The following is a 27,365-nucleotide window of genomic DNA, read 5'->3' on the forward strand; positions in this document are numbered from 1 at the left end:
GAGGAAATGGAGCTAAAGGCACTGCTTCAGAAGATGATAAAACAAGAATGCCGAGCGCCTGGTAAATGGATAGAAGACATAAGAAAAACCAAACAAAAGTTACAGCTTATTGAAGAAGAACGTTATCGGGGAGCGCTGGTGAGGGCAAGGGCAGAAGATATGGCTGCAGGGGAAACGCCAACGAAACGAGCGCTCGGTTTAGAAAAAGCCCGCGCCGAAAGAAATCACATTAACGAAATAGAATGGGGAGGTGTTTCAAAAACGGACATCGATCACATCAAAGCAGCCTTTTTCCAGCATTACCAGGCGCTCTTCGCAGCGCATCCGGTAGATGTTATCACATTTAAGGAGGCGTTTCTAGCCGAGATGCCGCGTCTGGATGACGAAACAAAAGACAGATTAGAGCAGAAGATAAGTCAAGGGGAAGTTGAGCAAGCAATAGACAGTTTAAACCCTGGTAAGTCGCCTGGACCGGACGGGTTCAGCGCGGCATTCTACAAAGAATTTAAAAATGTAATTTCCCCGGTCTTGCAGGTAATCTTTAATGAAGCCTATAAAGTAAAAGCACTGCCTCCGTCCTATGGGTCGTCCCATACAGTGCTGATTCCCAAGACGGACGACATAGACAGATTACGAATGGTAACAGCATACCGACCCATAGCACTCACTAACGTGGAGTACAAAATTTACATGAAAGTTTTGGCACGAAGGTTGCAGACCGTGATTCATTTATTAGTTGGTCCGCATCAGACCTGCGGGATTAAAGGGCGGTCTATTTTTACTAATATTCACGTTGCGCGCAGTGTCCTAGAAACCTGTGATGACACTAACGGTCAGGTGGCTATTCTCCAGATCGACTTAGAAAAGGCTTTTGACTGCGTTGCCCATGAACTTTTGTTTTCAGTATTAGGCCATGTTAATGTTGGTTCTGTTATCCGCGAGGGTGTGGCCCTGGCATACCGGAACTGCACGACGAGATTGATCGTTAACAAGAGTCTGGGGGCCCCCATTAGCGTGCAGCGTTCGGTGCGCCAGGGCTGTCCCCTCAGCCCCCTTTTATTTTGTATTTATGTGGAGACCCTTTGTTTAAAGATACTGAACAGCAGGAGTATTAACGGATTCACTTTACAAGCAGCTGAAGTAAAGCTCTTGGCGTATGCTGACGACATTGCTGTGTTTTCCGTTGACGAGGGTGGCATAAGCGAGGCCGTTCAATGTGTACGAGATTTCAGCCAAGCTACTGGAAGCGGCGTTAACTGGTCGAAGTGCCTCGGGCTTTGGCACGGAAGGTGGGCATCTACGCCTGAGCGGTTTGCCAGCGTGCCTTGGACGACGACGCCAGATAAATACTTGGGCGTTCCACTCGCTGCTTACCGTGACAGTGAACAGCATTGGACAGCACAGATTAAAGAGATACGGGAGAGAGCGGATAAGTGGAAAGGAACGACCTTGTCCATTTTCGCCAGAGCCACTGTTTGCAACTTGTTCTTTATCAGCAGGCTCTGGTACGTCATGCAGGTGCTGCACTGTTCACGGTTAAGTATTCAAAAGCTACACCGAATTTTCGCCATCTTTATCTGGTCGTCTGAATGGGAGCGCTGCAGCCGGACCAACCTGTTCCGACGGGTTCAAGACGGCGGGCTGGGACTGGGCCATTTGTTTTTGAGACAGCTGGTCAATCGTTTTTTGTTTCTTCGGGACACAAGAGACCCGTTTTTGCGTACCGTATGCCAAGTTAGGCTGCGGCATCTGCTTCCAGAGTACATCGTCGGAACTGCTGATGTTTACAGTAGAGTCACCGGTTTTTACCGGGAAATCGTAGCCAGTGTAAGGTTTCTTTCCGCGCGGTTTTCAAATGACTTTCTGTCGACTGTGAATCGAAAGAAACTGTACCGTGCTTTGTGCGATGTAGTTTTCCCGGTGCCCTTGTACAGGGCCTTGTACAGTGGAGGCCAAGGCAAAGATGTTTTAAAGAGATTTAAAAACATGCAGGTGCCATCAGGAACAAAAACCTTCTTTTTTAAGCTCCACACCGGAACCTTACCGGTTAAAAAATTTTTAGAAGGAAAGGAATTATTTTTACCTTGGGGATCCAACTGTTTAATTTGCAGAAAGCCGGAAACAATAGACCATGTATTTTTGCACTGTTGGGAAGGGGTTTATTTTTGGGATGTTTTGCAGCGAACCTTAAAGAAAGAATTTCCACTAGACCCGTATGGCATCCGGTACTTATGTGTTGAAAATGAGGATGGGGTGCCTTTTGACTTAATAATGCTTACAGGCCTCCACTGTATATGGCGCTCCAGAATGGCGGGCTACCATTGTGACAGAGACGCAAGACCTGCTAGAATTTATTTCCGCGAAAGCATGGACATGTTTCTCGCCATTCAGAAAGCCGCTGCGGAGCCTCCGGAGTGGCTCTCAAGACTAGAGCCGCTCTGTACATTGCGTGAGTTTTAATTTGACGAAGCCAGATGCATGCTGGCTGACCACGAGTCATATGTATATAGCGTTTATTGTCTTTTGTTGATTGTTTGTGTTGTGAAATTTTCTGTGTCAAAGCCAGGCAATAAAGAAAAAAAAAAAAAAAAAAAAAAAAAGCCGTGGTGGCTCAGTGGCTATGGTGCTCGGCTGCTGGCCCGAAAGACGCGGGTTCGACCCCGGCCGCGGCGGCTGAATTTCTTTGGAGGAGAAATTCGAGGCCCGTGTACTGTGCGATGTCAGTGCACGTTAAAGAACCCCAGGTGGTCGAAATTTCCGGAGCCCTACACTACGGCGTCTCTCATAGCCTTAGTCGCTTTGGGACGTTAAACCCCATAAACCAAACCAAACCAAACCACTTTCACTACTCGAGAGAAATTCAAGTCGCTCGTGAAGTTGTTTTTTTTTTTCATGTTTTGATTACACCTATTTATGCAGCTTCTTTCAATTGCTTTCATCTTTACACGCTGCTTGAGTTCGTCCCACTCGGCTGCAGCATTTGCCGAATTAGCTTCAATAACATTTTTTATTTCCTTATCAACGTATTTAATGAATTCTTCATCTTCGAGAAGCTTTTCGTTGAACTTCCATAGATTCCAATTGAATCTTTGTTTTTTCGGCTTTGTTCCTATCATTACAATGACTAGGCAATAGTCACTAAATTGAACGGGTATGACCTCATACTTCGTACAGAGCGGCAAAAACTCGACTGAAACATATATTCTGTCAATTCTGGCATGACTTTCATTCTGAAAATGCGTAAACAGTGGCCGCGTACCATCTATGAGAGCTGCTCCCACATCTTCTAAATTGCATTCTTGTACTATCTGGTTGAGCCAGGAGGCACTCTTGTCCCTAAAAGGCGGATTTTTAACGCGGTCAGCAGTACGACAGACACAGTTGAAGTCTACGAATAGTATTCTACTCTTGTCACATGAAATGTACTGCACAAGGCTATCAAAAAAGCCTACACGATCAGTTTCAACGTTCGGTGCATACGCACACACTGCTCTCCAGTTGGATAGCAAAAAGGAAAAATCTACAACCAGGAAACGGCCACTTTCACAAGCAACAACAGATTCAGCGGAAACTGCTAAATCATTTCGAATAAAAAGAACACACCCTCCCGATGTTGCAACAGCATGGCTGACACAAACATGGTAACGCGATAGGAAGGGAGCCACCATACGATCCGTTTGTTCCATGCTTTCGACTTTAGTCTCTTTCACGGCTACTATGTCTAGTTCTTTTTCTAAAAGCAGCCTATTAAGCTGGTATTGTCTCTTTTTTGCTCCCAACCCTCTTACGTTTAAAGTGGCAATGCGTAGCGCTGTTTTGATGTTAGAATCCATGATTTAGTTTAAAGACCGAATCGTATGATGTCGCCCCTGCTGGCATACTTAAATAGGGGCAAACTGGGTTTGGATGACTGCTCCCATTGCGATACCGACACACAGTAGCAAAGTAACTAGCTCGGCTCTGTCCGCACAAAGTCCACTCAGCCCCTCGAAAGCTCACCATTCTAGTTTCACAGGTCTTCAATGCCTACGGCGGCGACTTCTCGGCCGATCTTGTGTCGGCCGGTATGTTAGGGCGCGGCTTGTAACTCGGCCGTCTGGTCGATACCGCTTTTGATGGTGGTTCCTCGTCGGCGCTGTTTCCGGTCGTCTCTGTTGCACTGCTTGCTTCGTCTCGCGGGCGCTTTCCTGCCAGACCACCAACTCCTTCTTCGTTGAATTCCATGGCGTCGCGTTGCTCTTGCGACACCTGTGCTGACTTATCATCTGGTGGCCCAGCATCCTTTTTTGTCATGCCCGCTTGCTTTGCATCGGTAGCTGCCTGTTGGGTCTTGGCTGAAGCATCATGTTCAGGTGTCGTCTTTGGCTGGGAAGATGCGGCCGGGTACACCACAGACGTGTTTTGCGTGTCAGTAGTGGCTTCCTTTGCAGCCTATTCTGATTCGGCTTCGTCCATCAGCAGATGGGACGCATCCTCTTTGCTCACGGGCCCTTTGGCGCTGGCGTAAGTGCGCGTGAACTCGCTTTCTTCGTGCCCATAGCGACGACAAGCCCCGCAACGCGGTACTTTTCAGTCCCGTCGGATGTGGCCAGTAGAATGGCACCGGAGGCAGAGAGGTGGTCGCCCGGATACAACCACCAGAGCTAACTCGCCAGCGATTGACACTTGGTGCGGAAGGTCGTCAAGCGTCATCCCTGGCTTCAGCTTGAGAGACACCAACCGTGTCGTCGAGCCTTTGTCGGCCACACCTTGAACACGCTACCGCTCTTTCGTTACATCGGTCACTTTACTATACGGAGCAAAAGCGAGCCTAACGTCTTCATCTGCTACTCCATGCAGAAGCCAGTGCACTTTCATACCTACTTCTTGGTTGGCCGGGTCGATAGCAAGGCACCGGCGCTTTTTAACCTTGAGTTCGCCCGCACTCAGGATCTTCTTCACACCAGCCGCATCTTTGAACGTCACCGCCCATACATGGCTCATTCGATACGCCCCCAGAGCGATAACGTCTGGGAACAAAGACAGACCGGCCAACGCGTCACGAAAGTCTTCCACCCTGTATGGGCGGGCCTGTATGTCAGCGTGCAAGAAGACAGAATTCAAAACAACTAGCCCGGTTGGTAGACTAGGCAGGATAACTTGGTATTCCTCGTCAGATGCAAAAACCTTGTTTCCGCGGCCATACATGGCCGCTGTAGACGCTCCAGCGGAGCCCTGCATCCTGCGTCCGTTCACTGGCGTGGCCGGAAGCAGAATGACTCTACCACTGAGCTATAGCGGCCGTTGTTCAGGGTCGATTAACTTTGTGACACAAAGTTACTATCTTCCTCTGGGCCAAAACAAAAGGGAAGCCGCCAGTGAGGTTCGAACTCACGACCGCTGGTTTACAAGACCAGCGCTCTACCTCTGAGCTATAGCGGCCGTTGTTCAGGGTCGATTAACTCATTGACACAAAGTTACTATCTTCCTCTGGGCCAAAACAAAAGGGAAGCCGCCAGTGAGGTTCGAACTCACGACCGCTGGTTTACAAGACCAGCGCTCTACCACTGAGCTATAGCGGCCGTTGTTCAGGGTCGATTAACTCTGTGACACAAAGTTACTATCTTCCTCTGGGCCAAAACAAAAGGGAAGCCGCCAGTGAGGTTCGAACTCACGACCGCTGGTTTACGAGACCAGCGCTCTACCACTGAGCTATTTTTTTTTCTTTATTGCCGGACTTCGACAGAGGTCAAACAAAGAACATTCACCGAAAATAATCACAAAATCTGGCACAATAGTAGCCTAAAACCCACTTCGGTTAGGCGTTGTCAGGTTAAAATTCTCTGAGATGCGTCAAAGGCTCTAACTTTGACAACCACTCAGGAACACATGATCTTGTTTGCAGTATCTCACAAAACTTGTGGATGTTTTCCCGGAAATGCATTCGAGCCGGCCTCGCGTCCGGGTCACAGTGGTACCCCGCCGTTCGAGAGCGCCATATACTATGAAGGCCCAAAAGCATGATAAGATCTTTTGGTAAGCCACCTTCGTTCTCTGTAGGCAGAAACCTGATTCCTTGAGGGTGAAGCGGTAATTCTTTCTTTAAGGTCATTTGCACGACGTCCCAGAAATAAACTCCCTCCCAACAATGAAGAAAAACGTGATCTATGGTTTCTGGTTGCTTGCATATTAGACAAAGTGATCCCCATGGAAGAAAAAGCCTCTTAGCCTGTTGAAATGATTTGACACTCAAAGTGCCTGTGTGCAGCTTGAAAAAAAAAGTTTTTATCCCTGACGGCAAGTGCATATTTTTAACTCGTTTAAGGACATCGCTGCCTGGGCCTCCAGTGTATAAGGCTCTGTACATAGGTTCTGCGAAAACAGTTTCACATAGCCTCTTGTACAACGTTTTCCTCTTAACATTGCTTAAAAATTCTAATGAAAAACGGGCGGTGAGAAATCGAACACTGAGGAAAATCTCTCTGAAAAACCCTGAAGTTCGTCCAGTCATTTGTTGTGTTGAGACAACGCACTCCGGCAAAGCGTACCCGAGCCTTACTTGGCACATGGTGCGAAGAAAGGGATCTTTAATATCCCGGAAAAAAAATCACATACTTACCACTTGGCGCAAAAACAAATGCCCGAGTCCAAGTCCGCCTGCTTTGACGCTCCGGAAGAGATTCGTCCGACTACACCTCTCCCCACTTGAGGCCCAAATAAAAACTGCGAACACACGATGAAGCTTTTGCACATTCAACCGAGAACAGTGCAACACTTGCATTACATACCACAGCTTCCTTATCAGAAAACGATTGCAAACTGTAGCTCTCGAAAATATAGACAAATGGGCGCTTTTCCATGTTGCTGCCTTCTCTCGCGTTTCGTGCACTTGCTCTCGCCAATAAGGCTCAGAATCTTGATAAAATTCCAGCGGAACGCCCAGGTAATTAACGGGTGCTGTCACCCATGAGACATTGGCGAAAGTTTCTGGGGTTGATGGCCAATCTACATGCCAGAATCCAAGACACTTCCGCCAGTTCAAGCTTCCAGTAACTGCTCTAAAGCTTTTTGCAACGTCGACAGTATGAGTTATACTCCTCTGATCGGAACAAAACACAGCGACGTCGTCTGCGTATGCAAGCAACTTCACTTCCGCTGCCTGCACTCGGAAACCATGAATTGAATCGTTTTCAATAATTCTTAAACACAGTTCTTCAGTGTACGAGGGGGTACCCAGAAGAAACCGGACTTATTTTTGTTTGAACTTATTTCTTCACATTTTAAGCACAGACCTTCAATCTCCTTCAAAGTATTCCCCACTTTCAATGATACGCTTGTCGAATCTTTCATTCAATTTTTCAAAACATGGTTTAAATTCATCTTTTGTGATGCTTCACAGTGCCTCCGTCGTTTTTTTCTTCACCTCAGCAACATCAGCGAAACGCTTTCCATTCACCTATTTTTTCATTCTAGGAAACAAAGAAAGTAGCACGGGGCAAGGTCGGGAGAGTATGAGGGTTGAGGAATAGGGGTCATGCCATTTTTGGTCCAAAATTGTCGTAGAGACAGGGTGGTGTGAGCAGGGGCATTGCAATGATGGAAAAACCAGTCACCCGACCGCCAAAAATCTGGCCGCTTCCACCGCACACTGCTGCCCAATCTTTTCAAAACATCCAAATAGAAAGCCTGGCTAACTGTCTGACCCTGCGGAACAAATTCTCAATGGACGACTCCTCTCACGTCGAAAAAACAAATCAGCATTGTTTTGAGGTTTGGTTTCACCTGACAAGCTTTCTTGAGGCGAGGTGAATTTGAAGTTTTCCATTGGCATGATTGTTGCTTTGATTCAGGATTAGATTCAGGAACACTTGAGTTGTCCCCATAGCATCGTCCTTGTACGTCTTTCTTAATATTTCAAGAGTTTCCATTCAATTTTTTCCTAGCAAAAATCGTAATTTTACCGGCGCACGCTGTTCACGAAAATCAGCCATTGCAAAAACGACGTTCACACAAAACAGTCGTCACTCTAAAACTCTGCCTAAACTAGTCTGACCTCCTTCAACGATGGCACTCGGCTTACTGACTCTGGAATGTTCGTTCTATGCGCTCCTAGTGGCAAAACGCGGTACCAAAGAAGCTTTGCCGAGCAAAAAATTTAGTCCGGTTTCTTTTGGGTACCCCCTCGTATATACAAAACAAGAGGGGGCTGAGGGGGCAGCCTTGGCGCACCGAACGTTGTACGCTTATGGGGCCCCCCAGCTTCTTATTTACAATTAACCTTGTACTGCAGTTACGGTACGCCATGGCAACTCCCTCACTAATTACGGACCCGACATTAATATGGTCTAGAACACAAAACAAAAGTTGATGGGACACACAATCAAACGCTTTCTCGAGGTCGAGCTGGAGGACTGCACACGGTCATGCGTGGCATCACAGCACTCCAGCACGCACTTTGATTTGTGGATGTTATTAACAATGGAACGCCCTTTTATCCCGCATGTTTGGTGTGAGCCAACTAATACCCGTATTACGGTTTGTAACCAGGCCGCTAGAACCTTCATGTATATCTTGTAATCCACATTTGTCAAAGCGATCGGCCTGTAACAGGACACCTGTCTTAATTTTTCTACCTGCTTGGTTTTCGGAATAAGTACGGTGTGAGATGACGCATACGATGCGGGAAGTGAATCTAATTCATAAGCTTCATTGAACACAGCGGTTAGTATTGGTGCTAAATCGTTCTTAAACGTTTTGTAAAACACCGCGCTTAGCCCGCAGGTCCCGGCGACTTTCCCGCGTTCAATTTATCTATGGCCAGTTCTACTTCGGCTTCACTAATCGCCCGCTCCAATCTTTGTTTGTCTTCATCGGCTATACGAGGCATAGCCTCCAAAAATTCTTTTTTGAACCGTGCCACATCTACTCGATGCTGGGCAAAAAGCATTTGATAATGATCAAAAAAGGCTCGCGCGATACCATCATTGTCATTCACCGTTTGGCCTCCTCTCTCAATTTCTGCTACATGATTTCGCCGTGCGCGCGCTCTTTCCATTCCCAGTGCTCGTTTTGTGGGCGTCTCACAAGCAGCAAATTCTTCGGCTCTCGCGCGTACAAGCGCCCCTCGATAGCGGTCTTCTTCGATCACTTCTATCTTTTGCTTGATTTTTTTGATATCGTCTAAGAACATACCCCGTGATTTGCACTCCTCAGCAAATAACTTGTCAAGCAGGGGCTTTAATTGTGCTTCGTGTAACTTTTCTTGGTATTTTATACAGCTAGCTCTGTCGATGGCTTTTATTTTAATTTGTTGTTTGCAAATTTCCCATTGCAACCCCCATACGTGTATGCCGTCTCGCGTTACTTTCTTTACTTCTTCTTTTACCATCTCAGTGGATGTTTCGTCCCGTAAAAGCTGGTTATTTAATTTCCATAAGTCCCACTGAAATACACTAGATCGTTTTTTAAATCCTATATTGCACTGCACCATGCAGTGATCTGAGAAAATCACGGGCACAACATCATAACTATGGCATTTTGGCACCAGATCTAAAGATACATACACTCTATCGAGACGAGCATGACTACTGCGTTGAAAATGCGTGAACATAACATTGCGCGTACGTTCCACACATTCAGCCACGTCCTTCAAGGCAAAAAGATCTGTTAATCGACACAAAACTTCGGTGCTTCCATCCCGGTGGGAACGTGTGCTGGTTTTATCAGCAGCATTCAAAACGCAGTTAAAATCACCGAGTAGAACTACCTGTTTTTCAGTGCTTAGATATTGCTGGATACTTTCAAAAAACACAACTCGGTCCTCCAGTACATTGGGCGCATTAATGCAAATGAATCGCCATTCAACACTCGCGAAACGAAAGTCCACCACTGCACATCGACCCAATGGACATGAAAAATGCGCCGGCACCTCAAGACTCTGCATTTTTCTAACAAAAATAATACATCCGGCCGATGTGCCATTTGCGTGGCTAACGACTGCGTAATATCTGGCCGTGAAACGCTGCACCAAAATCCCGGTCTCTTCGTCCCCTTCCACTTTTGTTTCTTGGATAGCAAGAACATCAATCCCACGGTCTGTTAGGAGGCGGTAAACTTGGCTCTGCTTCTTTTTACCGGCTAGACCCCTCACATTGAGCGTACCCACCGTGAGCGTAAGCGCAGTAGCCATTTTTATAGAGAGTGAAGAGACCGAGAGATCGGTGCTTACCGCCCACGTCTAGCACGCAGCTAGACGCCGTCGCCGCTACCAGAACCATCCGGTGCAAAAGCCTCGCTCTGCTGCACAGGCCCCTCGTCGTCGATCCGCTTTTCCGACGAGACATTAGGCCGCGGCTTGAAACTGGGCCGCCGCACTTGGGCCGTTTTCGCTGGCGGCTCCTCGACCCTAGTTGCTGTCACCTTGTCTCCATCGCCGCCAGTGTGGTCGTGGGGTCGCTTAGCTGCTGCGGTGACGCTAGCAGTGTGTGCGCCGCACTTGTCTGGGTTATCCGCGCTCCTGGACGGCTCGGCACCCTCCACCTCTCTGGTTGCGTCGTTGCCCTTGGCGTCACCGCTGCCAGGTATTCAAGACGCTGTCACTGGCAGGCCCTTTTCGGCTGACTCAGTGCCTTTCGCCGCATCCTCTGCCTCAACGACGTCCATGGTCAAATCAGCCGGCTCGTCCGCTGGTACAGGCCCTGTGGCTGTCGCGTACGTGCGAACGCACTCGACGTCACTGTGGCCGAACCGCCGCCATTTCGAGCACCGGGGCACCTTGCACTCGCGGCGGACGTGTCCTGTGCCGCGACAACGCAGGCATTGAATTGGGCGTCCAGGAGCGACGACGAGGGCCAATTCGCCGCCGACTCGTACCTGATGAGGCAGGTCGTCCACTTTCATGCCAGGTTTCATTTTCAGAAGAATGGTCCTCGTTGTCGAGCCCTTCTCCTTGACGCCTTCGACGCGCCAACGCTCCCGCGTCACCTTCGTCACCGTTCCTTACGCCGCGAAAGCCGTTCGGACATCTTCATCGGGTACGCCGTGCAGCAACCAGTGGAGCCGAAACTTGAGCTGCTGGTCCTCGGGGTCGATGATCAGACAGCGGCGGTCTTTCACCTTAAGCTCCTTCAGCGCAGCCAATTTCTTCGCACCATCAGCAGAGTCGAAAGTCACCGCCCATACGTGGTTGATATGGTACGCCCCAACGCTACCATGTCGTGGAGCGCGCCAACGTTAGCGAGAGCATCCCTGAAATCTTCGACCTTGTACGGTCGCATTCGCACGTCAGCGTGCAAAAAAACGGTGTTGAGAACAACACGTCCTGTAGGCAAAGTCGGCAAAATAATCTGATACTCATCTTCAGCGTGTTCAATCCTGTTACCGCGGCCGGAAAGGGCCGCTGTCGCTGCTCCGTTGGAGCCCATGATTCTGCGTCCGCACCGAACGGTAGCCTGGAAGTAGAATGCACTCAGCTAGAGCGGCCGTTGTTCAGGGTCGATTAACTCTGTGACACAAAGTTACTATCTTCCTCTGGGCCAAAACAAAAGGGAAGCCGCCAGTGAGGTTCGAACTCACGACCGCTGGTTTACAAGACCAGCGCTCTACCATTGAGCTTTAGCGGCCGTCGTTCAGGGTCGATTAACTCTCTGACACAAAGTTACTATCTTCCTCTGGGCCAAAACAAAAGGGAAGCCGCCAGTGAGGTTCGAGCTCACGACCGCTGGTTTACAAGACCAGCGCTCTACCACTGAGCTATAGCGGCCGTTGTTCAGGGTCGATTAACTCTGTTACACAAAGTTACTATCTTCCTCTGGGCCAAAACAAAAGCGAAACCGCCAGTGAGGTTCGAACTCACGACCGTTGGTTTACAAGACCAGCGCTCTACCACTGAGCTATAGCGGCCGCTTTTTTTTTCTTTATTGCCGGTCTCCGACCGTGAGCAGTGATGCAGGACGATACACTAAAACAAAAAACAGAAAGAAACAAAAAATGCAGTAGCAGTCAGCTTTGCACTGACATTGTCGCATTAAAATTCCTTCAGCGCTGTCAAGGCTTCTACTCTCGGCAACCACTGTGGTACACACTCAAGCGATTTCTGAACTTCAACAAATCTGGATATACTCTCTCGAAAATACATCCGTGCGAGCCTCGCGTCCGGATCACAATGGAAACCGGCCATGCGAGAACGCCATACAGAGTGGAGGCCAGCCAGCATTATGAGGTGAAATGGAATCCCGTCTTCATTATTTACTGCTAGGTATCTAATGCCGTGAGGGTGCAGTGGGAAATCTTTTTTGACCGTTCTCTGTAGAACGTCCCAAAAGTACACACCTTCCCAGCAATGCAGAAAAACATGGTCTATAGTTTCGGGCTGTTTGCATATCAGACAGTCAGCTCCCCACGGTAAGAAAAAACCCCGTTGCTCTAGAAATTTCTTTACTGGCAGTGTTTCCGTATGTAGCTTGAAGAAAAAGGATTTCGTGCCAAGTGTCACCTACATTCTCTTTATCCTTTTTAAAACATTCTGACCGGGCTGTCCACTATGTAAGGCTCTGTACAATGGTTCTGGAAAAATGTCACATACATCTTTGTACAGTGTTGTTCTTTTCACTGAAAAAAGATAACCACTTGAAAAGCGCGTCGACAAAAACCGTATACTAGTCACCACCTCTTTGAAAAATCCCGAAACGGGTCCGGGCATCCCATTTGTGCCAACAACAAAACTAGGAAGCGCACTTCTTAATCTAACTTGGCACAGTGTGCGCAAAAAAGGATCGCTTGTGTCATGAAAAAACATAAACCTATTTACAAGTTGTCGCACAAAGAGATGCGACAGACTGAGACCACCATCCTTCACCCTTCTGAACAAATTCGTTCGGCTACACCTTTCCCATTGCGATGCCCATATAAAGATGGCGAACACTCTGTGCAGCCTTTGCACATTCAGCCGCGAGCAGTGCAATACCTCCATCAGATACCAAAGCTTACTTACAAAAAAAAGGTTACACACCGTGGCCCTGGCAAAGAACGATAGAGGAACCCCCTTCCACCTCTCTGCTTTTTCTCGCGTTTCCTGCAGCTGGCTTAGCCAGAGGTCATCATTGTTTTTGTAGAATTCCAATGGGACACCCAGGTACTTCGCTGGGGGTGTTCACCCACGTCACGCCAGCGAATGTGTCTGGGGTTGTAGGCTATTCTCCATGCCAGAATCCGAGGCATTTACCCCAGTTAATTAAACTGCCCGTGAGATCCCGGAAACACTTCACTACTTCAACCGATGCTGTAATACTTCCTTGGTCGACGCAGCATACGGCGACATCGTCGGCGTATGCTAAGAGCTTTACTTCAGACGCTTGCAGTTGAAACCCACGAATTGAATCATTCTGAATGATAACCAAGCATAGTGTTTCAATGTACAGACAAAATAAAAGTGGGCTGAGGGGGCAGCCCTGGCGCACCGAACGCTGCACCGCAATGGGGGCCCCCAATGACTTGTTTATGATTAGCTGCGTGGTGCAATTTCTGTACGCCATGACCACTCCCTCTTTGATAATCGAGCCGACATTAATATGATCAAGAATAGCGAACAAAATAACATGTGGGACGCAGTCAAAGGCCTTCTCTAGGTCGAGCTGCAGCAGAGCGACACAAGCTTTCATGATGTCTCAGCACTCAAGCACGCACCGTTTCTTATGTATGTTACTGACTATAGACCTGCCCCTGATTCCACATGTCAGGTGGCAGCCTACTAGGTCTTTAATCACTGTTTGGAGTCTGCTCGCTAAAACTTTCATTAAAATTTTGTAGTCTACGTTGGTTAAAGAGATTGGTCTGTAATATGTCACAAGTCTAAGTTTTTCCTCTTCATCAGTCTTAGGGATAAGAACAGTGTGTGATGTACTATAGGACGGTGGTAGAGCTTTCATTCGGTACGCCTCATTGAACACTTCCGTGAGCACTGCAGGCAGCTTTTCTTTGAAAAACTTATAAAAGGAGGCGGACAAGCCATCGGGCCCAGGCGACTTTCCGTTGTTTAAGTTTTCAATGGCAACGCACACTTCACCTTCAGTTATTGGTCGCTCCAAAAATTCTCTTATCTGATCGTCCAATCTCGGCATGTGGGCAAGAAACGTCTTTTTAAACCCGTCCAAGTCGGCAGGATGGACCGCAAATAGCGCCTGATAGTGCTCAGAAAACTCTCGCCCAATGCCCTCATTATCATTCACAACGACGCCATTCCGCTCTATCTCTGCTATGTGGTTTCGTCGGCCGTTTGTCTTTTCAAATTCTAAAGCCCGCTTCGTAGGCACCTCGCCTGCTTTCAGTGAATTTGTTCTCGCGCGCACCAGCGCACCCCGATAACGTTCTTCCTCGATCAACTGCAGTTTCTGCTTTAAATTCCTGACGTCATCTTTGAAATTACAGGGCGTTTTGCACTCCTCTGCTATCAGTTTCTGCAATGTTGTTCGCAGCTCGGTTTCCTTCATTTTTTCGTGGAAGCGAATCGCACTGGCCCTGTCAATTGCTGCGACTTTAATCTGCTGCTTGCATAGTTCCCACTGCTGACCGAGATTCAGGCTACTGTTCGGTTTTAGTCTGTTAATTTCTTCTAATGCTTTTGCTACGAATTGTTCGTCGCCAAGTAGCTTAGAGTTCATTTTCCACATGTCCCATACAAAGTGTTTCAATTGTTTTTGTTCCTATTGCGCATTTAACCAGGCAGTGATCAGTAAAACACATCGGTACAATGTCGTAACTACGGCACCTCGGGATCACATCCAGAGAGACGTAGATGCGATCCAGGCGTGCGTGGCTAGCACCCTGGAAATGAGTGTACTTTACAGCGCGTGCGCTCTGCAGGCATTAAGCTACATCTGTTAATTCCGCTTCGGCAATGACCTCTGCTAATAAATCTGTACTCTTGTCTCGAAAAGCTGTGCAACTGGTTTTGTCTGCAGACCTAAGCACGCAGTTAAAGTCACCGAAAATAATGAGGCGTTTTTCAGGCATCACGTACTGTCGGACATACGCAAAGAAATTATATCTTTCCTCCACTGTATTAGGCACATACACACAAATCACCCAATATTCCGCTTCACACAGAAGAAAGTCACTCACTATTAATCTCCGAGACGGGCATGACATGATGCTTTGAACAGTAAGACCGGGCAACTTTTTCACAGAGTACACATCCTGCTGACAACCCAACAGCGTTACTAACGACGGCGTAGTACCTCGCAGTGAAACGCAGCACCATGCTCGCAGTCTCCCCCTCTCCCTCGACTTTTGTCTCCTGAACAGCTAGAATGTCAATGTCATTTTCTGTTACCAGCCGATACAATTGACTTTGTTTTCGTTTTTGTGCCAACCCTCTGACATTTAAAGTAGCTACACATAGAGACGGTTCAGGAGCCATTTAGGTTTGCCGTACGAGGGAGGCCCGGAGCATGGTGCTTACCTTTAGCATCTAGCAAACCGCTAGACGCCTCCGGGGCCGTCCTGTTGGCTGCAGTCGCTTTTCGTCGGGGGAGGCTTGTCGGCAGGCTTCCTGTACACATTGACGTTTGGTCGCGGCTTGATGGTAGCCCGCCGTCCTTGCGCCGCTTTCACTGGCGGCTCGTCAACGCTGCCTGAGAGCACCTTGTCGTCGTGGTCCCCGGAGACTTCGTGGGGGCGTTTCGTTGCAGTACCGGTACCCGTTGTAACGGAAGCGCCATTGACTGGTGCATCCTGTCCCTTGGTCGATAGAGGCATTTGCGCTTGACGACTCGCTCCGCTTTTATCAAGGTCCTGCTGCACCGGTGGAGGGCCAGCCACCGGCTGACTGGGACGGTGTGCACTTGTGTCCTGCGGTGCCCCAGCGAGGGCTGATAGTTCTGCCACTGCGCTAGGCACCGGCTCACCCGTTCCCTTCGCCGCGTCCTCTGCTTCGGTCGCGTCCATTAAGTGCTCGGCTTCTTCCCTTGCACTCGGTCCCATTGCCGAGGCATACGTACGGATGCACTGGGAGTCCTCGTGTCCGAAACGCCTGCAGCTCGAGCAGCGCGGCACCTTGCACTCTCTCCTGACGTGGCCGGTGCCGTGACAGCGCAAGCACTGCATCGGACGACCGGGTGCGACGACTAAGGCCAACTCTCCTCCAACCCGTATTTGATGCGGCAAGTCTTGAAGTGTCATGCCCCTCTTTAGCTTCAGAACGACGGTCCTCGTCGTGGAACCCTTGTCGCTCACACCTTGCACACGCCACCGCTCTCTACTAACGTCCATGACGGTCCCAAACGCCGCTAACGCGGTCCGCACGTCGTCGCCAGCCACACCGTGCAACAGCCAGTGAAGCCTAAGCCTCACCTGCTGATCCTGTGGGTCGATGATGACGCAGCGACGCTTCTTCACGTTTAGTTCCTTAAAGGCCAGCAGCCGCTTTGTAGCCTCCGCGCCATTAAGGGTGACTGCTCACACGTGATTGACCTGGTAGGCTCCCAGAGCCACCACGTCCGGCAGCAAACAAGTCGGCAGGAGGGCGTCTCTTAAATCTTCAACCCTGTAGGGCCGCGCTCGCACGTCACCATGCAAAAACACAGTGTTCAGAACGATGTTTCCTGTTGGCAGTTCGGGCAGTATAAGCTGATAATCACCGTCCTCGCTATCGGTGATCCTGTTTCCGCGGCCAGCCAGGGCCGCTATCGCCGCTCCGCCGGAGCTCATGATCCTGCGTCCGCACCGAACGGTAGCCGGAAGTAGAATGACCACTGAGCTATAGCGGCCGTTGTTCAGGGTCGACTAACTCTGTGACACAAGGTTACTATCTTCTTCTGGGCCAAAACAAAACGGAAGCCGCCAGTGAGGTTCGAACTCACGACCGCTGGTTTACAAGACCAGCGCTCTACCACTGAGCTATAGCGGCCGTTGTTCAGGGTCGATTAACTCTGTGACACAAAGTTACTATCTTCTTCTGGGCCAAAACAAAAGCGAAGCCGCCAGTGAGGTTTGAACTCACGACCGCTGGTTTACTAGACCAGCGCTCTACCACTGAGCTATAGCGGCCGTTGTTCAGGGTCGACTAACTCTGTGACACAAGGTTACTATCTTCTTCTGGGACAAAACAAAACGGAAGCCGCCAGTGAGGTTCGAACTCACGACCGCTGGTTTACAAGACCAGCGCTCTACCACTGAGCTATAGCGGCCGTTGTTCAGGGTCGATTAACTCTGTGACACAAAGTTACTATCTTCTTCTGGGCCAAAACAAAAGCGAAGCCGCCAGTGAGGTTTGAACTCACGACCGCTGGTTTACTAGACCAGCGCTCTACCACTGAGCTATAGCGGCCGTTGTTCAGGGTCGATTAACTCTGTGACACAAAGTTACTATCTTCCTCTGGGCCAAAACAAAAGGGAAGCCGCCAGTGAGGTTCGAACTCACGACCGCTGGTTTACAAGACCAGCGCTCTACCACTGAGCTATAGCGGCTTTTTTTTCCTTATTACCGACTTGGCCGGGCAAACAAAACAAAAAATACAGTGGCATGACAATAAAAGCACAGGTCAGTTTCTAGCTAGTGCACGATGATAAAATGGGTTAAATGATTTTAGTTGGTCGAGGACAGGCAGCCACTCAGGCTGAGGAGCTTGCTGTCCGAAAACTTCCTGAATACATGATGCTCTCAATGAAATACTGATGAGCCGGATTCACAACAACAAGTTCATGCCTGACATCCATTCGCGTACGCCATAGGCTGTGCATGCAGAGCAACATTTGCAGGTCGCAAGGCACTTCACCTGGCTCTGCACATGGTAGGAATCGGATACCAAAAGGAGTCAGGGGGAAATCTTTTTTCAGTGTGCGCTTCAACACATCCCAAAGAAAAACAGCATCATGAAGGTCGAGAAAGATATGTTCTATAGTTTCCACTTTTTTGCAAATAAGACACTCTACTGACCAAGGTACAAAGAGGCCTTTGCTTTGCAACCATGGCTTCACTGGGAGGGTTCCAGTATGCAATTGAAAAAAGAAAGAACGCACTGAAGGCTTCACCGGCATTCTTTTGACTCTTTTTAGCACATCCCTTTCGGGACCCAGAAGATATGCACTGCGATAAACAGGCACTGGCAGAAACACATCAAGCAGGTCCTTGTACATCTTTTTCCTTGTTACAATGGTTAGATACTCATCGGAAAATTTTGACCGAAGAATACGGACTGCTGCAACAACTTCTTGCAAAAAAGCACTTAACCCACTCCGCCCTGCAGACATGGATGACACAACATAATCAGGCAGTGATTCTGACAATCGCACTTGTATAACAGTTCGCAGAAAATCATTATCTTGACGCAAGAAAAAGAATCTAGTGACTATCTGTCTCAGAAATAAATTTGACAACCCTAGCCCCCCGTTCCGCACCTTGTGGAACAGATTGCATCGGCTGGTACGTTCCCATGTTGACGCCCAAATAAATGTTGCAAACACTCTGTGCAACCTTTGCACGGAAGTCCTTGGTAAAGTTAACGCTTGCAGAACGTAAAAAATCCTCGCTATTAAAAATATGTTGCACACCGTAGCTCTTGCAAACATGGAAAAGTTGTGACCGCCCCATTTGCTTGTCTGAGCTTTGACTCGTTCGGTTTCATGGGCCCAATATTCTTTTCTTTCTCTGTAGTTGGTTAGCGCCACGCCGAGGTACTTTCCTGGCGTGTCTACCCACTTCATTCAACAGAATACTTCTGGCGTGGCCTGCCACTTTCCATGCCAAAAACCAAAACATTTCTGCCAGCTTATCGCACAGCCACTTGCATCACAAACATTTACGGCTTCTCTCACCACATCTTGCACGCTTTCCTGGTCTCTGCAGAACACTGCTATATCATCTGCATATGCCAATACCTTCACTTCATTATGACAAAAGGCGTAACCTCGAATGTTTTGCGTAATTAACAGCTTTAAACAAAAGGGCTCTAGGTAAAGTGCAAAAAGCAGTGGAGAAAGAGGGCAACCCAGCCTCACTGACGACAAGACAGGAATACTATTACTCAGGCGGTTATTAATTATGAACCTTGATGTACAGCCATCATAAACCATTTTCACGCCATCAGTGATGATACATCCTACATTCACATGTTCCAACAGCGCGAACAAAATTTCATGCACAACTTTATCAAACGCCTTATGCAGGTCCAGTTGCATCATGGCGACACGACCCTCCGTTGCATCACAGCATTCAAGGACACTCCTAGCTACGTGTATGTTACTAAAAGAAAAAAATCTCTGCCTCTCCCGTAAAGGCCGGGATACATGGAGCGTTTTCTTCGGCGTTTTTCGCCCGACGGCGCGCATTTGACGCCCGGCCTCAAAAAAAAACGCCCGCCGCCGCCGATCTGGACCCACCAGATATTTGACGCGCGTCGTCCGACGCTGCCGGAAGCGGCCAGCAGGGACAGCCAATCATGGCTCACTGGCGTGTCGACACTTCCGTCTTCCTCGCCGGCGCATGCCTTTCGCGCGTGCGCTTCTGTTTACTTGCTCAGCTGGGCACTTTTTTAAGCATGGCTCTGTCAACAAAGTCAGCTCGTGTGGAATTCAACGACCGGCTGATTTGCGAGGTGCAGAAGCGTCCCATTTTGTGGGACAGTTCGAGGAGCGACTATAAAGACAGCAAGAGAAAGGCGGAGGCGTGGGCCGAAGTCGTCAGAGAGCTTGGATGCGACCCAGGTATGTTTACATTGCTACGAGTGTACCTTTCAAAGCAGGGCACCCTTCATGCGCCATCTGCGCCTGCTTGAAAGAAAGCTGGCAAATGGTGTTGCGGGCCGTGGTCAATGAGCTTCAACCGCGCCGCTGAGCTCGCAGCATGCACGGCGGTGCCCGTCTCCCGAGCTGCTCGTCGCGTATTCCCTCGCCCGAAAGCACATTGTAGTGGCCTCTAGAATTCTTCCACAGTGCAAGAACGAACAGCGGCGTGCCGTTTCGTGACAGTGCAAATATTACTTGTTTGGAGAACTACTTTCATAGAGATGCAGCTTTTTACACATACACCTGGGCGCATAGACATACGAGAGACTGAGGTCCGAGCATCGCGGTTCAAAGTGAGCATGCAGGCGGGCAGTATGTCATTTGTGCCACAGCACAGCGGTTGACCGCTCTAGACTGGCTGCTCATTTTTGTAGAGCTGGATTGGCCGCTTGGAGTTCAGGGTAACATTCACGGAAAGTTTTTTATAGCTCAGTAGTCGATTAGCAGTAATCAGCTATTTCCTACTCGAAGAACGGGTTGTAACCACCTTTTATAACTTTTAGAACCTTGGCGAACACTGGTGCTAGCGAAGAATTCGGTCGCGCTGCCGAAAAGCCGCGCGAACGAGGACGTCCGGAAATGCTATCCTGAGCGGCCTGCATTTTACTAGCGCCACATTCCGCGCTTCGCATTTCTTTTGCGATTGCGAACAACGAAGCGCGACGCTTAGCTGCTTCTCGTGTGGTTTTAAATTCCGAGCTGGTGCATAAAGACGAGAACAGCTTTTATAAGTTGTTTTGTGATGAAAATTAACAGCGTACAAATTGCAACCGGCAACGGATTCTGGAAGCCACACTGGCTCATTCCATGGAGTCCATGTTTTGCGCTGGTAAAAATGGAAATGAGAATAACATAATAGTTATCAATTACTTTTGGGGTGCTGAACTGACCACAGAAATCTGTTACACTTTAGATGAATTGCAATTTCAGGCCTCGCAACCATACCACGGTGAGTCAATAGTCAAATTAGTGGCACGCTAGTGAGGCAACTACTGCTGAAAGTGATACCAGAAATGCTCATGTTGACCTTTGTACAACTGCTGGCACAACTGGCTTGTGCACTGTAGCAGTGGACATTGTAGCGAAGAAAGTTGAATCCAGTTGGTCTCTTATAACAAGCACTCTGCAACTGGCACGGCAAATTTAGTCCCTGTACCTCTTCTCTACTACAAGCATAGTCTCTAGAGCAGAGTACCTGCCAAAAAATGTCACTGCCTTTGTGTGGCAGGGCAGCGTTCCAGCGCTTTAGGCTGGCATGTTGACAGCTGTGCTAGATACGATATGTGGTGGTGAACAGAGTTTAATGCTGTGAAACTCTACTTGCAGGCTCTAATGTCCAGGCACGGTGGAAGAGCCTGCGGGACACTTTTACAAAAAAACACCGTGCCTGGAAGGATGGTGCACCGAGTGGGTCAGGTGCGAGCGATGGCAAACAGGTGCGGTGGCAATATTTCAACCTGCTAATGTTTTTGAAGGACCAGGTGGATGTTGGCAGGTATGTTATCATTGGCCAATGCTCATCTTTCAAAATCATTTATTTTTCTTTTGGAGCCAATGAGAGGTTTAACATGTGTGGGGCAGGGGTCAAAGCACATGGCAAGTGAGACTGGCAGACAATGCAGGAGCAGGTAAAATATGCAAGTTTACAGTAGTAGTTCCAGTACCAGCAAGGCGAAAATGTCAGTCACTTTCAGGTTGTACAATGAAGCTACTTGGGTACCTCATTTTAGGCACAATGAGATCAGAAAAGTTGGGGTGAACAAGTGTTTGCAGAACTGTTGGGATGACAAGGCCACACAAAAGCTGATGACAAGGCCACACAAAAGCTGGTATAGCACAACTTATGTAACTATTTACACTCCCACAACAGTCCTGTGTTTCCAAACATTCAAAAGAAGTGTTTATGAAGATGACATGTGAAAAGCAAAGCAGTGTGTGCTAACCAGCCTGACAATTTTTTTTTTCAGCACGATCTCGAACAGCCAGAGCGCAGCTGAAGAAACGGCCGAAACATTATTTAATTTAATTTATAGTGACACAGAAGGTGAAGGTAAGAGTCTGCATTCCAGTTGCAAAAGTGCGTACTATCGGCCAACACTAGAATTAGCCAACAGTGAAGCCTCACACATATGCAAAATGTAGTTCTGCTTTTCATAAGTACCAGCAACAACCATTACAAAAGTGCAAAGTACTGCAGTACTGACTTCTGAACTCTGTGTTAGCCACAGCAGAGTGGCCTCAATTCTGAAATACATGCATGCATTATGAAAAAACATTGCACAGAAAGTTTTCGGAGAGCCATATTGGTCTCCTGAACTGCATTTATACCATAATGTAAAAAAGTTCACAGTGCCTCAGCTTTGCTTTTATTTTTCTCTAGACACACTGGTAGAGCCCCCACAAGAGGATGCCCATCCAGTGCAGACCACTTCAAATGGCGTCCAGCAGCCCTCCACCACCGCGGCCGCCCCTCATGCTATGAAACCACCGCAGAAAAGAAGAAGGAAGGAGGCCCAGAGGTCGCGGTGGGAGGAGGACATGGACAGGGTGGATGCCCTCATTGCAGATGATAAAGATCAAGCCTCAGTTTATGGCCAGTTAGTGGCACATAAGCTACGGGCGTGCCCAAAAAGTCTTAAGAAGACTATGGAACTTGAGCTGCTTGCTTTTGTAACCAAATATACGTTTGATGATGCAGATTAAATGTACATTTCCAGCAGCACCCTGTCGAATTGAATACACAGTCTTCGAAAAACGTAGCGCGAAACACAAGACACAGGTAAGGTGAAGACAGGACACGAGCGCTCGTGTCCTGTCTTCACCTTACCTGTGTCTTGTGTTTCGCGCTACGTTTTTCGAAGATGCAATTGCTCCGACTAGCCCAGTTCAGCTTACTTGTGAATACACAGTGTTGGGGGCAAAATAAACCCCTGCCAAAAAGGTGCAAGGAGAACCAGCAGCTAAAGCACGGTCAATGCACTGCTCAGAAACGACAGGAACCAAGCTTCCTTGCATGAGCAGACAGTGGCCCACAGACAGTGGGCATGTCTAAAGTATGCTATGGAGGCTAACTCTTATATTCATCACAAAATAGACATTTCATGACACACAATAACAGCAAATACATAGCACTGTCTTGTTGCTAAATGCTATGAGTCACAGGTAGACAGGATGAAAGGTAGTAAAGCGCAATTGCAATGCACAACTTTGTTTTTCCTGTCTGCTACAGTACACCAGCTATCCTTTTCTAAGCTCGATTGATAATCTGCAAACGCGCTCTTCAATGCAAATGGCATTGAGGGTGCCGAAAGAAAGAGTGCATATTTTTGAAGCACGTGCGCAATGCTTTGCAGTTTGCTAGCACCCGTGAAGGCAAAGGAGAATAAGTTTAAAGAACTCATGGTAACTCTAAGCAGCCACTTTTAAGCCCCGCTCATCCCTGTCGTCATGAAAGGAATGGCAAGGCGTATGGTTTGATGGCTAGGAATAGTAGCTGAAAGAAAAAAGTGCACTTGACAATGCGAACAGTGTTTGCACAACTCTCCAATGTTAAGACAGAACCAGTGTCATGGCCTGAGCCAAGTGAATGCTGGGAGTGTGCACCTAGATTATGCCGCACCATTTGGTGGGAAAATGCTTCTTATACTTGTGGACACCAAATCAGAGACACAGAGATGCTCCCTAAAGACCCGGACTGTGGTGTGCACAGCCACACGCTGGTCGATGCAGCAATGTAGCTAGTATGAATTAAAACCCTTGTTATGTTAAAGAAATGCACCACAGTCGAGGCATCGCAGCACTCAAGGCAACCACAGAACAAGTCGCGAGAATGATAAACAGTCAGCGAACAGGAAGTGCAGCCTGAAGGAAAAAGACATGCTAAGTCTTGTGGATAGCCTAGTAGTCAGCAGGGTGCAATACAGCCTGCTGTATCAGGAACTCTAAAGACCAAGGTAAAGCAGGAAGAGACCGTAACACACAGTGTGGACAAAAATGTGCTCAAAATACCACAAAACACCCCCAATGATAAATGAATGGCCCTGGATGTGCACAACACTTCTAAGCAGTTACAAAAACACTATAAGCAGTGCAGAGGCAACGGGTGATGCAAACGAGTACAGGAAGGGCTCTCCTAACGAAACTTGGGATGGGGACAGGAGAAGGCGAATACTATATGAGGAACCTGAAAGATGAACACGTGTCTGCTCAGGGTCATGACTGCGCCCAAGCACATAGACCCGAAGCTCCATAAAGAGAGGAGAACGGCACGAGCAGAGGAACTACAGAAGTTGCATGGGAAAAGCAAAGGCACCGCACACATGGATGCAGCGAGTACCCAAAAGGGGCCTAAGCAGTTGCAGCAGTAGTGAAATACCAAATGCAAGTGCCAAGTGCAACCATCAAGGGAGCCAGCATAACCAAAGCAAAGGAAGTTGCCTCGCAATGGCCATAGTTGACGGCATCAGAAGGGACACTCCTGACGGTACTAACGGACTCCAAGCAAGCATGCTGAACTACCTCAATGGTAGGGTAGGCAGGCAAGCGGGAAGAAATACAGAAATCAGAGAATCAAAATTGAAAACCACCATGTGCTGGTATGGATGCCAGGACATGCAGAGGTCAGAGGCAACCAAAGGGCTTATGACACTGCATGAGGATACGCAGCAAGCCGCAACATCTGCAAGACCCGAAGGGCAACCTGAACCCAATGCCGGCAAAATACACAACAGACATTCTGGATTATTACAAAGGGAGCAGGAAAGGTATCTGGAACTTCACAAAAAAAAAGACTCCGAGCCGATGCGTACCTGTGCCTAAACAGACGAAGTAAAATGTGCCCAACACAATACAAGGACAAAAGCCCATGGTGCGGGGGCAAACCTACACTCTACCACACCACATGGTAGTGCGCCAAAGTGCCTTTGAACTCTGTGGTGGAACTGAGTGCAGTGCAGTGGAAGCAGATGCTTGCCAGCGAGAACAAGGACCAGCTAGGCTTGGTCTTCGAACCAAGTGGGTACAAAGCAGTGGACTACGGGTACACCCACGAAGCAATCAAGAAGCACCTGACAGGGATCTTTGGTTGCGACTTACAAGAAGTCCAGTACAGTTGACCCTATCTCTCCCGTGTTGTCAAAAATCACATGAATTACACAGAGCAGACATGGAAAGGGAAATGAGCAGCTTGCCATGACATACATATAAAGGAAGCGACATGTCACCGACACACAAGAAAAGTGTTGGGGATTTTGTTTTTAATCAGTCGTGTTGAGCAATAAGGGCCTCCGCAGTGGCTGAGCGGTTTGGTGCTCGGCAGCTGACCCGAAAGAAGCGGGTTCGATTCCGGCCACAGCGGAAACGCAAGGCACCCGTGTACTGTGGGATGTCAGTGCACGTTAAAGAACCCCAGGGGGTCGAAATTATCCGGAGCCCTTCACTACGGCGTCTCTCATAGCCTGAGTCGCTTTGGGATGTTAAACCGCATAAATCATGTTGAGCGAAAGCAATTATTAGTGCAATAATTCTTTTACTGAACAATATTTCATTAGCAAGTTGCAGAAAAGACAGCCAGATGCTGCAAACTGGTTTGGATCACATTGGTGCCATGTGGTCTTTCTTCTGATCTGTAATCAATTACCTTTCAGGTAAAAAAAATATTATGCAGGTACATCTTGAATGATTTACACCACAAATTAAAGAAAAACATTTCCCTATGTTCTGCTTGGTGTCGGTGGCTGTTGGCTTCCTTTATATGTATAAATCACGGCGCATTTCAAGTTCTGTACACACTAGGGTGCTGGAAGTTCAGTGTGTGCCCATTGCCATGGCACAGCCCTTTCACTCATGAAATACTGTGCAAACAGGTTTCTTGCCTGTGCAGCACCTGCCCTGAAATTCCGTGACTGTGTAGACTCCAGGTTAAGCAGACCTCCTGACTCAGCATCAGCCCTCCACTGGCCTGGGGAAATGTTGCCGAAGCTGTCCTCGCTATCTGCATAGCCAGGTGGGCAGTAAGGTGTGTCCTTAGCAGCCGAAAGAAAGTTATGCAAAGCACAACATGCCAGGACGGCATATGATGCATTTTTTGGCAGGAGGTTGATTGGGCCAAATAGGATCCTCCAGCGTGCTGCCAGAATGCCGAAGGCATTTTCCACGATGCGCCTGCAACAAACACACTTAGTAAATCCATGATAATTCTGTTACCCTGCAATAAAATTGCACACGTTGGTTATTTTGTACAAGTAAAAGTATCATATATGGGAATGTGCACTGGACAAGTAATTAGTACTACATATCACGAAACAAACTGTACAGGCCAGATGCAGTATATGTGATCTGGTAAAGAGGTTTATCTATACTGGTCTGCTTTGTTTTAGAAGTTTCTTCTCCTCCTTGCCCTTCATGTGCAGCATAAAATAGTAAACAGGATAAATAGCACTCTCGAGGAGCAGTATGAAATAAACAGCACTTGTGTAGTCTTTCAGTGTTCTTTCAGTAACCAATTTTTTTTTCTTTTCTAATAAGAGAGGAAGGCATGCCTAACTTATACCTTGCTCTGCTCAGCCTGTAGTTGAAGACTCTCTGGGTCGGCTGCACGTTTTTTCCAGGGTACGGACGTAGAAAGTCTTCCCTCAGCTGGAAAGCTTCGTCGCCCACAAACACGTGTGGCGCAACTCTCTGGCTTTTGGGGAGCCGTGCTGCAGGCGGCACGTTCGCAACGCCGCTGCTGAGTTTTTTTCAAACGTCGACGACTTAAAGATGCCCCCATCACTGTGGCGTCCTGGAGCCCCAACATCTACAACGAGGAATCTATACCTTGCATCGACCACTGCCATTAATACAATGGAAAATGTGCCCTAAAACAGAAAAACACAACATATTCATGAGCAACCTTTGTACATGTATGAAGCTTGGAGCAGTTATTCTAATGAAAAACTGTGCTCAATACCTTGTAGTTGTAAAAACTGCTGCCAGAATGTGGTGGAGCTGTAATTTGCACATGTTTCCCATCAACTGCGCCAATGCAGTTGGGGAAATTCCATCGTGTGCCGAAGTCCCGTGCCGTGGTCTCCCACTGCTCAGGTCCTGGATCCTAGAAAGCAGAAATAAAAAGGCTCACCATGGTGAAGGAATAGTTTTGCATGCGAGTGAAATGCCAAAACTGATTGTGCTTTTTATATTACTTCACCTCAGCCCTTATACTATATAGTTTATATTACTGCACTTTTGGGTTTTTAATATGTATCAAACATACATGCTACCCAATAAGAGGTGAGCAATACTCACAGGCATGTAGAGCGGCTCCAAATTCTTCCAGAGAGCTCGGCAAGTGCCATGTATCACGAGCCTGCATGTTGATGGTGCTACCCGAAACACCATGGCCACTTGCTTTATGGCCATCCCTGAGGAGAGGTACCTGTATACAATAAAAAAAAAACGATGATAACTTGTGTGAAAACATTAGTATCGTCACAAGTGTTGCAGTACCTGAGGGTGATCGCCAGCCTTTCTTCTGAGGAAACAGGCTCTCTACACAGATGATGGCGCTCCAAGTCCTCCCGGACAATCTTGATAAGAACATCAAATTGTTCCGGATACATCCGGTA

At 48.1% G+C, this 27,365-nt stretch overlaps 1 protein-coding gene, 10 non-coding genes and 1 pseudogene across 11 annotated transcripts; 1 reads left to right on the plus strand and 11 right to left on the minus strand.

The window, feature by feature from the left end:
* Positions 1-5,349: 5,349 nt before the first annotated feature.
* Positions 5,350-5,421, minus strand: TRNAT-UGU (transfer RNA threonine (anticodon UGU)). The gene has a single exon. It is a non-coding gene; the product is annotated as a tRNA-Thr (tRNA).
* A 68-nt stretch (positions 5,422-5,489) lies between these two features.
* TRNAT-UGU (transfer RNA threonine (anticodon UGU)) lies at positions 5,490-5,561 on the minus strand. The gene has a single exon. It is a non-coding gene; the product is annotated as a tRNA-Thr (tRNA).
* A 5,967-nt stretch (positions 5,562-11,528) lies between these two features.
* Positions 11,529-11,600, minus strand: TRNAT-UGU (transfer RNA threonine (anticodon UGU)). Its single transcript has one exon. It is a non-coding gene; the product is annotated as a tRNA-Thr (tRNA).
* Positions 11,601-11,668: 68 nt separating this feature from the next.
* On the minus strand, positions 11,669-11,740 carry TRNAT-UGU (transfer RNA threonine (anticodon UGU)). Its single transcript has one exon. It is a non-coding gene; the product is annotated as a tRNA-Thr (tRNA).
* Positions 11,741-11,808: 68 nt separating this feature from the next.
* Positions 11,809-11,880, minus strand: TRNAT-UGU (transfer RNA threonine (anticodon UGU)). The gene has a single exon. It is a non-coding gene; the product is annotated as a tRNA-Thr (tRNA).
* A 3,576-nt stretch (positions 11,881-15,456) lies between these two features.
* LOC149333696 (uncharacterized) lies at positions 15,457-17,764 on the minus strand (annotated as a pseudogene).
* TRNAT-UGU (transfer RNA threonine (anticodon UGU)) lies at positions 16,811-16,882 on the minus strand. The gene has a single exon. It is a non-coding gene; the product is annotated as a tRNA-Thr (tRNA).
* TRNAT-AGU (transfer RNA threonine (anticodon AGU)) lies at positions 16,951-17,022 on the minus strand. Its single transcript has one exon. It is a non-coding gene; the product is annotated as a tRNA-Thr (tRNA).
* On the minus strand, positions 17,091-17,162 carry TRNAT-UGU (transfer RNA threonine (anticodon UGU)). The gene has a single exon. It is a non-coding gene; the product is annotated as a tRNA-Thr (tRNA).
* Positions 17,231-17,302, minus strand: TRNAT-AGU (transfer RNA threonine (anticodon AGU)). Its single transcript has one exon. It is a non-coding gene; the product is annotated as a tRNA-Thr (tRNA).
* Positions 17,371-17,442, minus strand: TRNAT-UGU (transfer RNA threonine (anticodon UGU)). Its single transcript has one exon. It is a non-coding gene; the product is annotated as a tRNA-Thr (tRNA).
* Positions 17,765-19,507: 1,743 nt separating the features above from the next.
* LOC149333702 (uncharacterized) lies at positions 19,508-22,461 on the plus strand. Its single transcript, XM_089557782.1, has 4 exons — positions 19,508-19,677; positions 21,085-21,253; positions 21,726-21,808; positions 22,151-22,461. Exons 1-4 carry the CDS (start codon positions 19,512-19,514, stop codon positions 22,459-22,461), a joined length of 729 nt encoding a protein of 242 aa, XP_089413908.1. The 5' UTR covers positions 19,508-19,511.
* Positions 22,462-27,365: the final 4,904 nt, after the last annotated feature.

Source organism: Amblyomma mixtum, chromosome 8, assembly GCF_055824585.1.
Source record: "Amblyomma mixtum isolate Tamu chromosome 8, ASM5582458v1, whole genome shotgun sequence".
In the NCBI taxonomy this organism is placed as follows: domain Eukaryota; kingdom Metazoa; phylum Arthropoda; class Arachnida; order Ixodida; family Ixodidae; genus Amblyomma; species Amblyomma mixtum.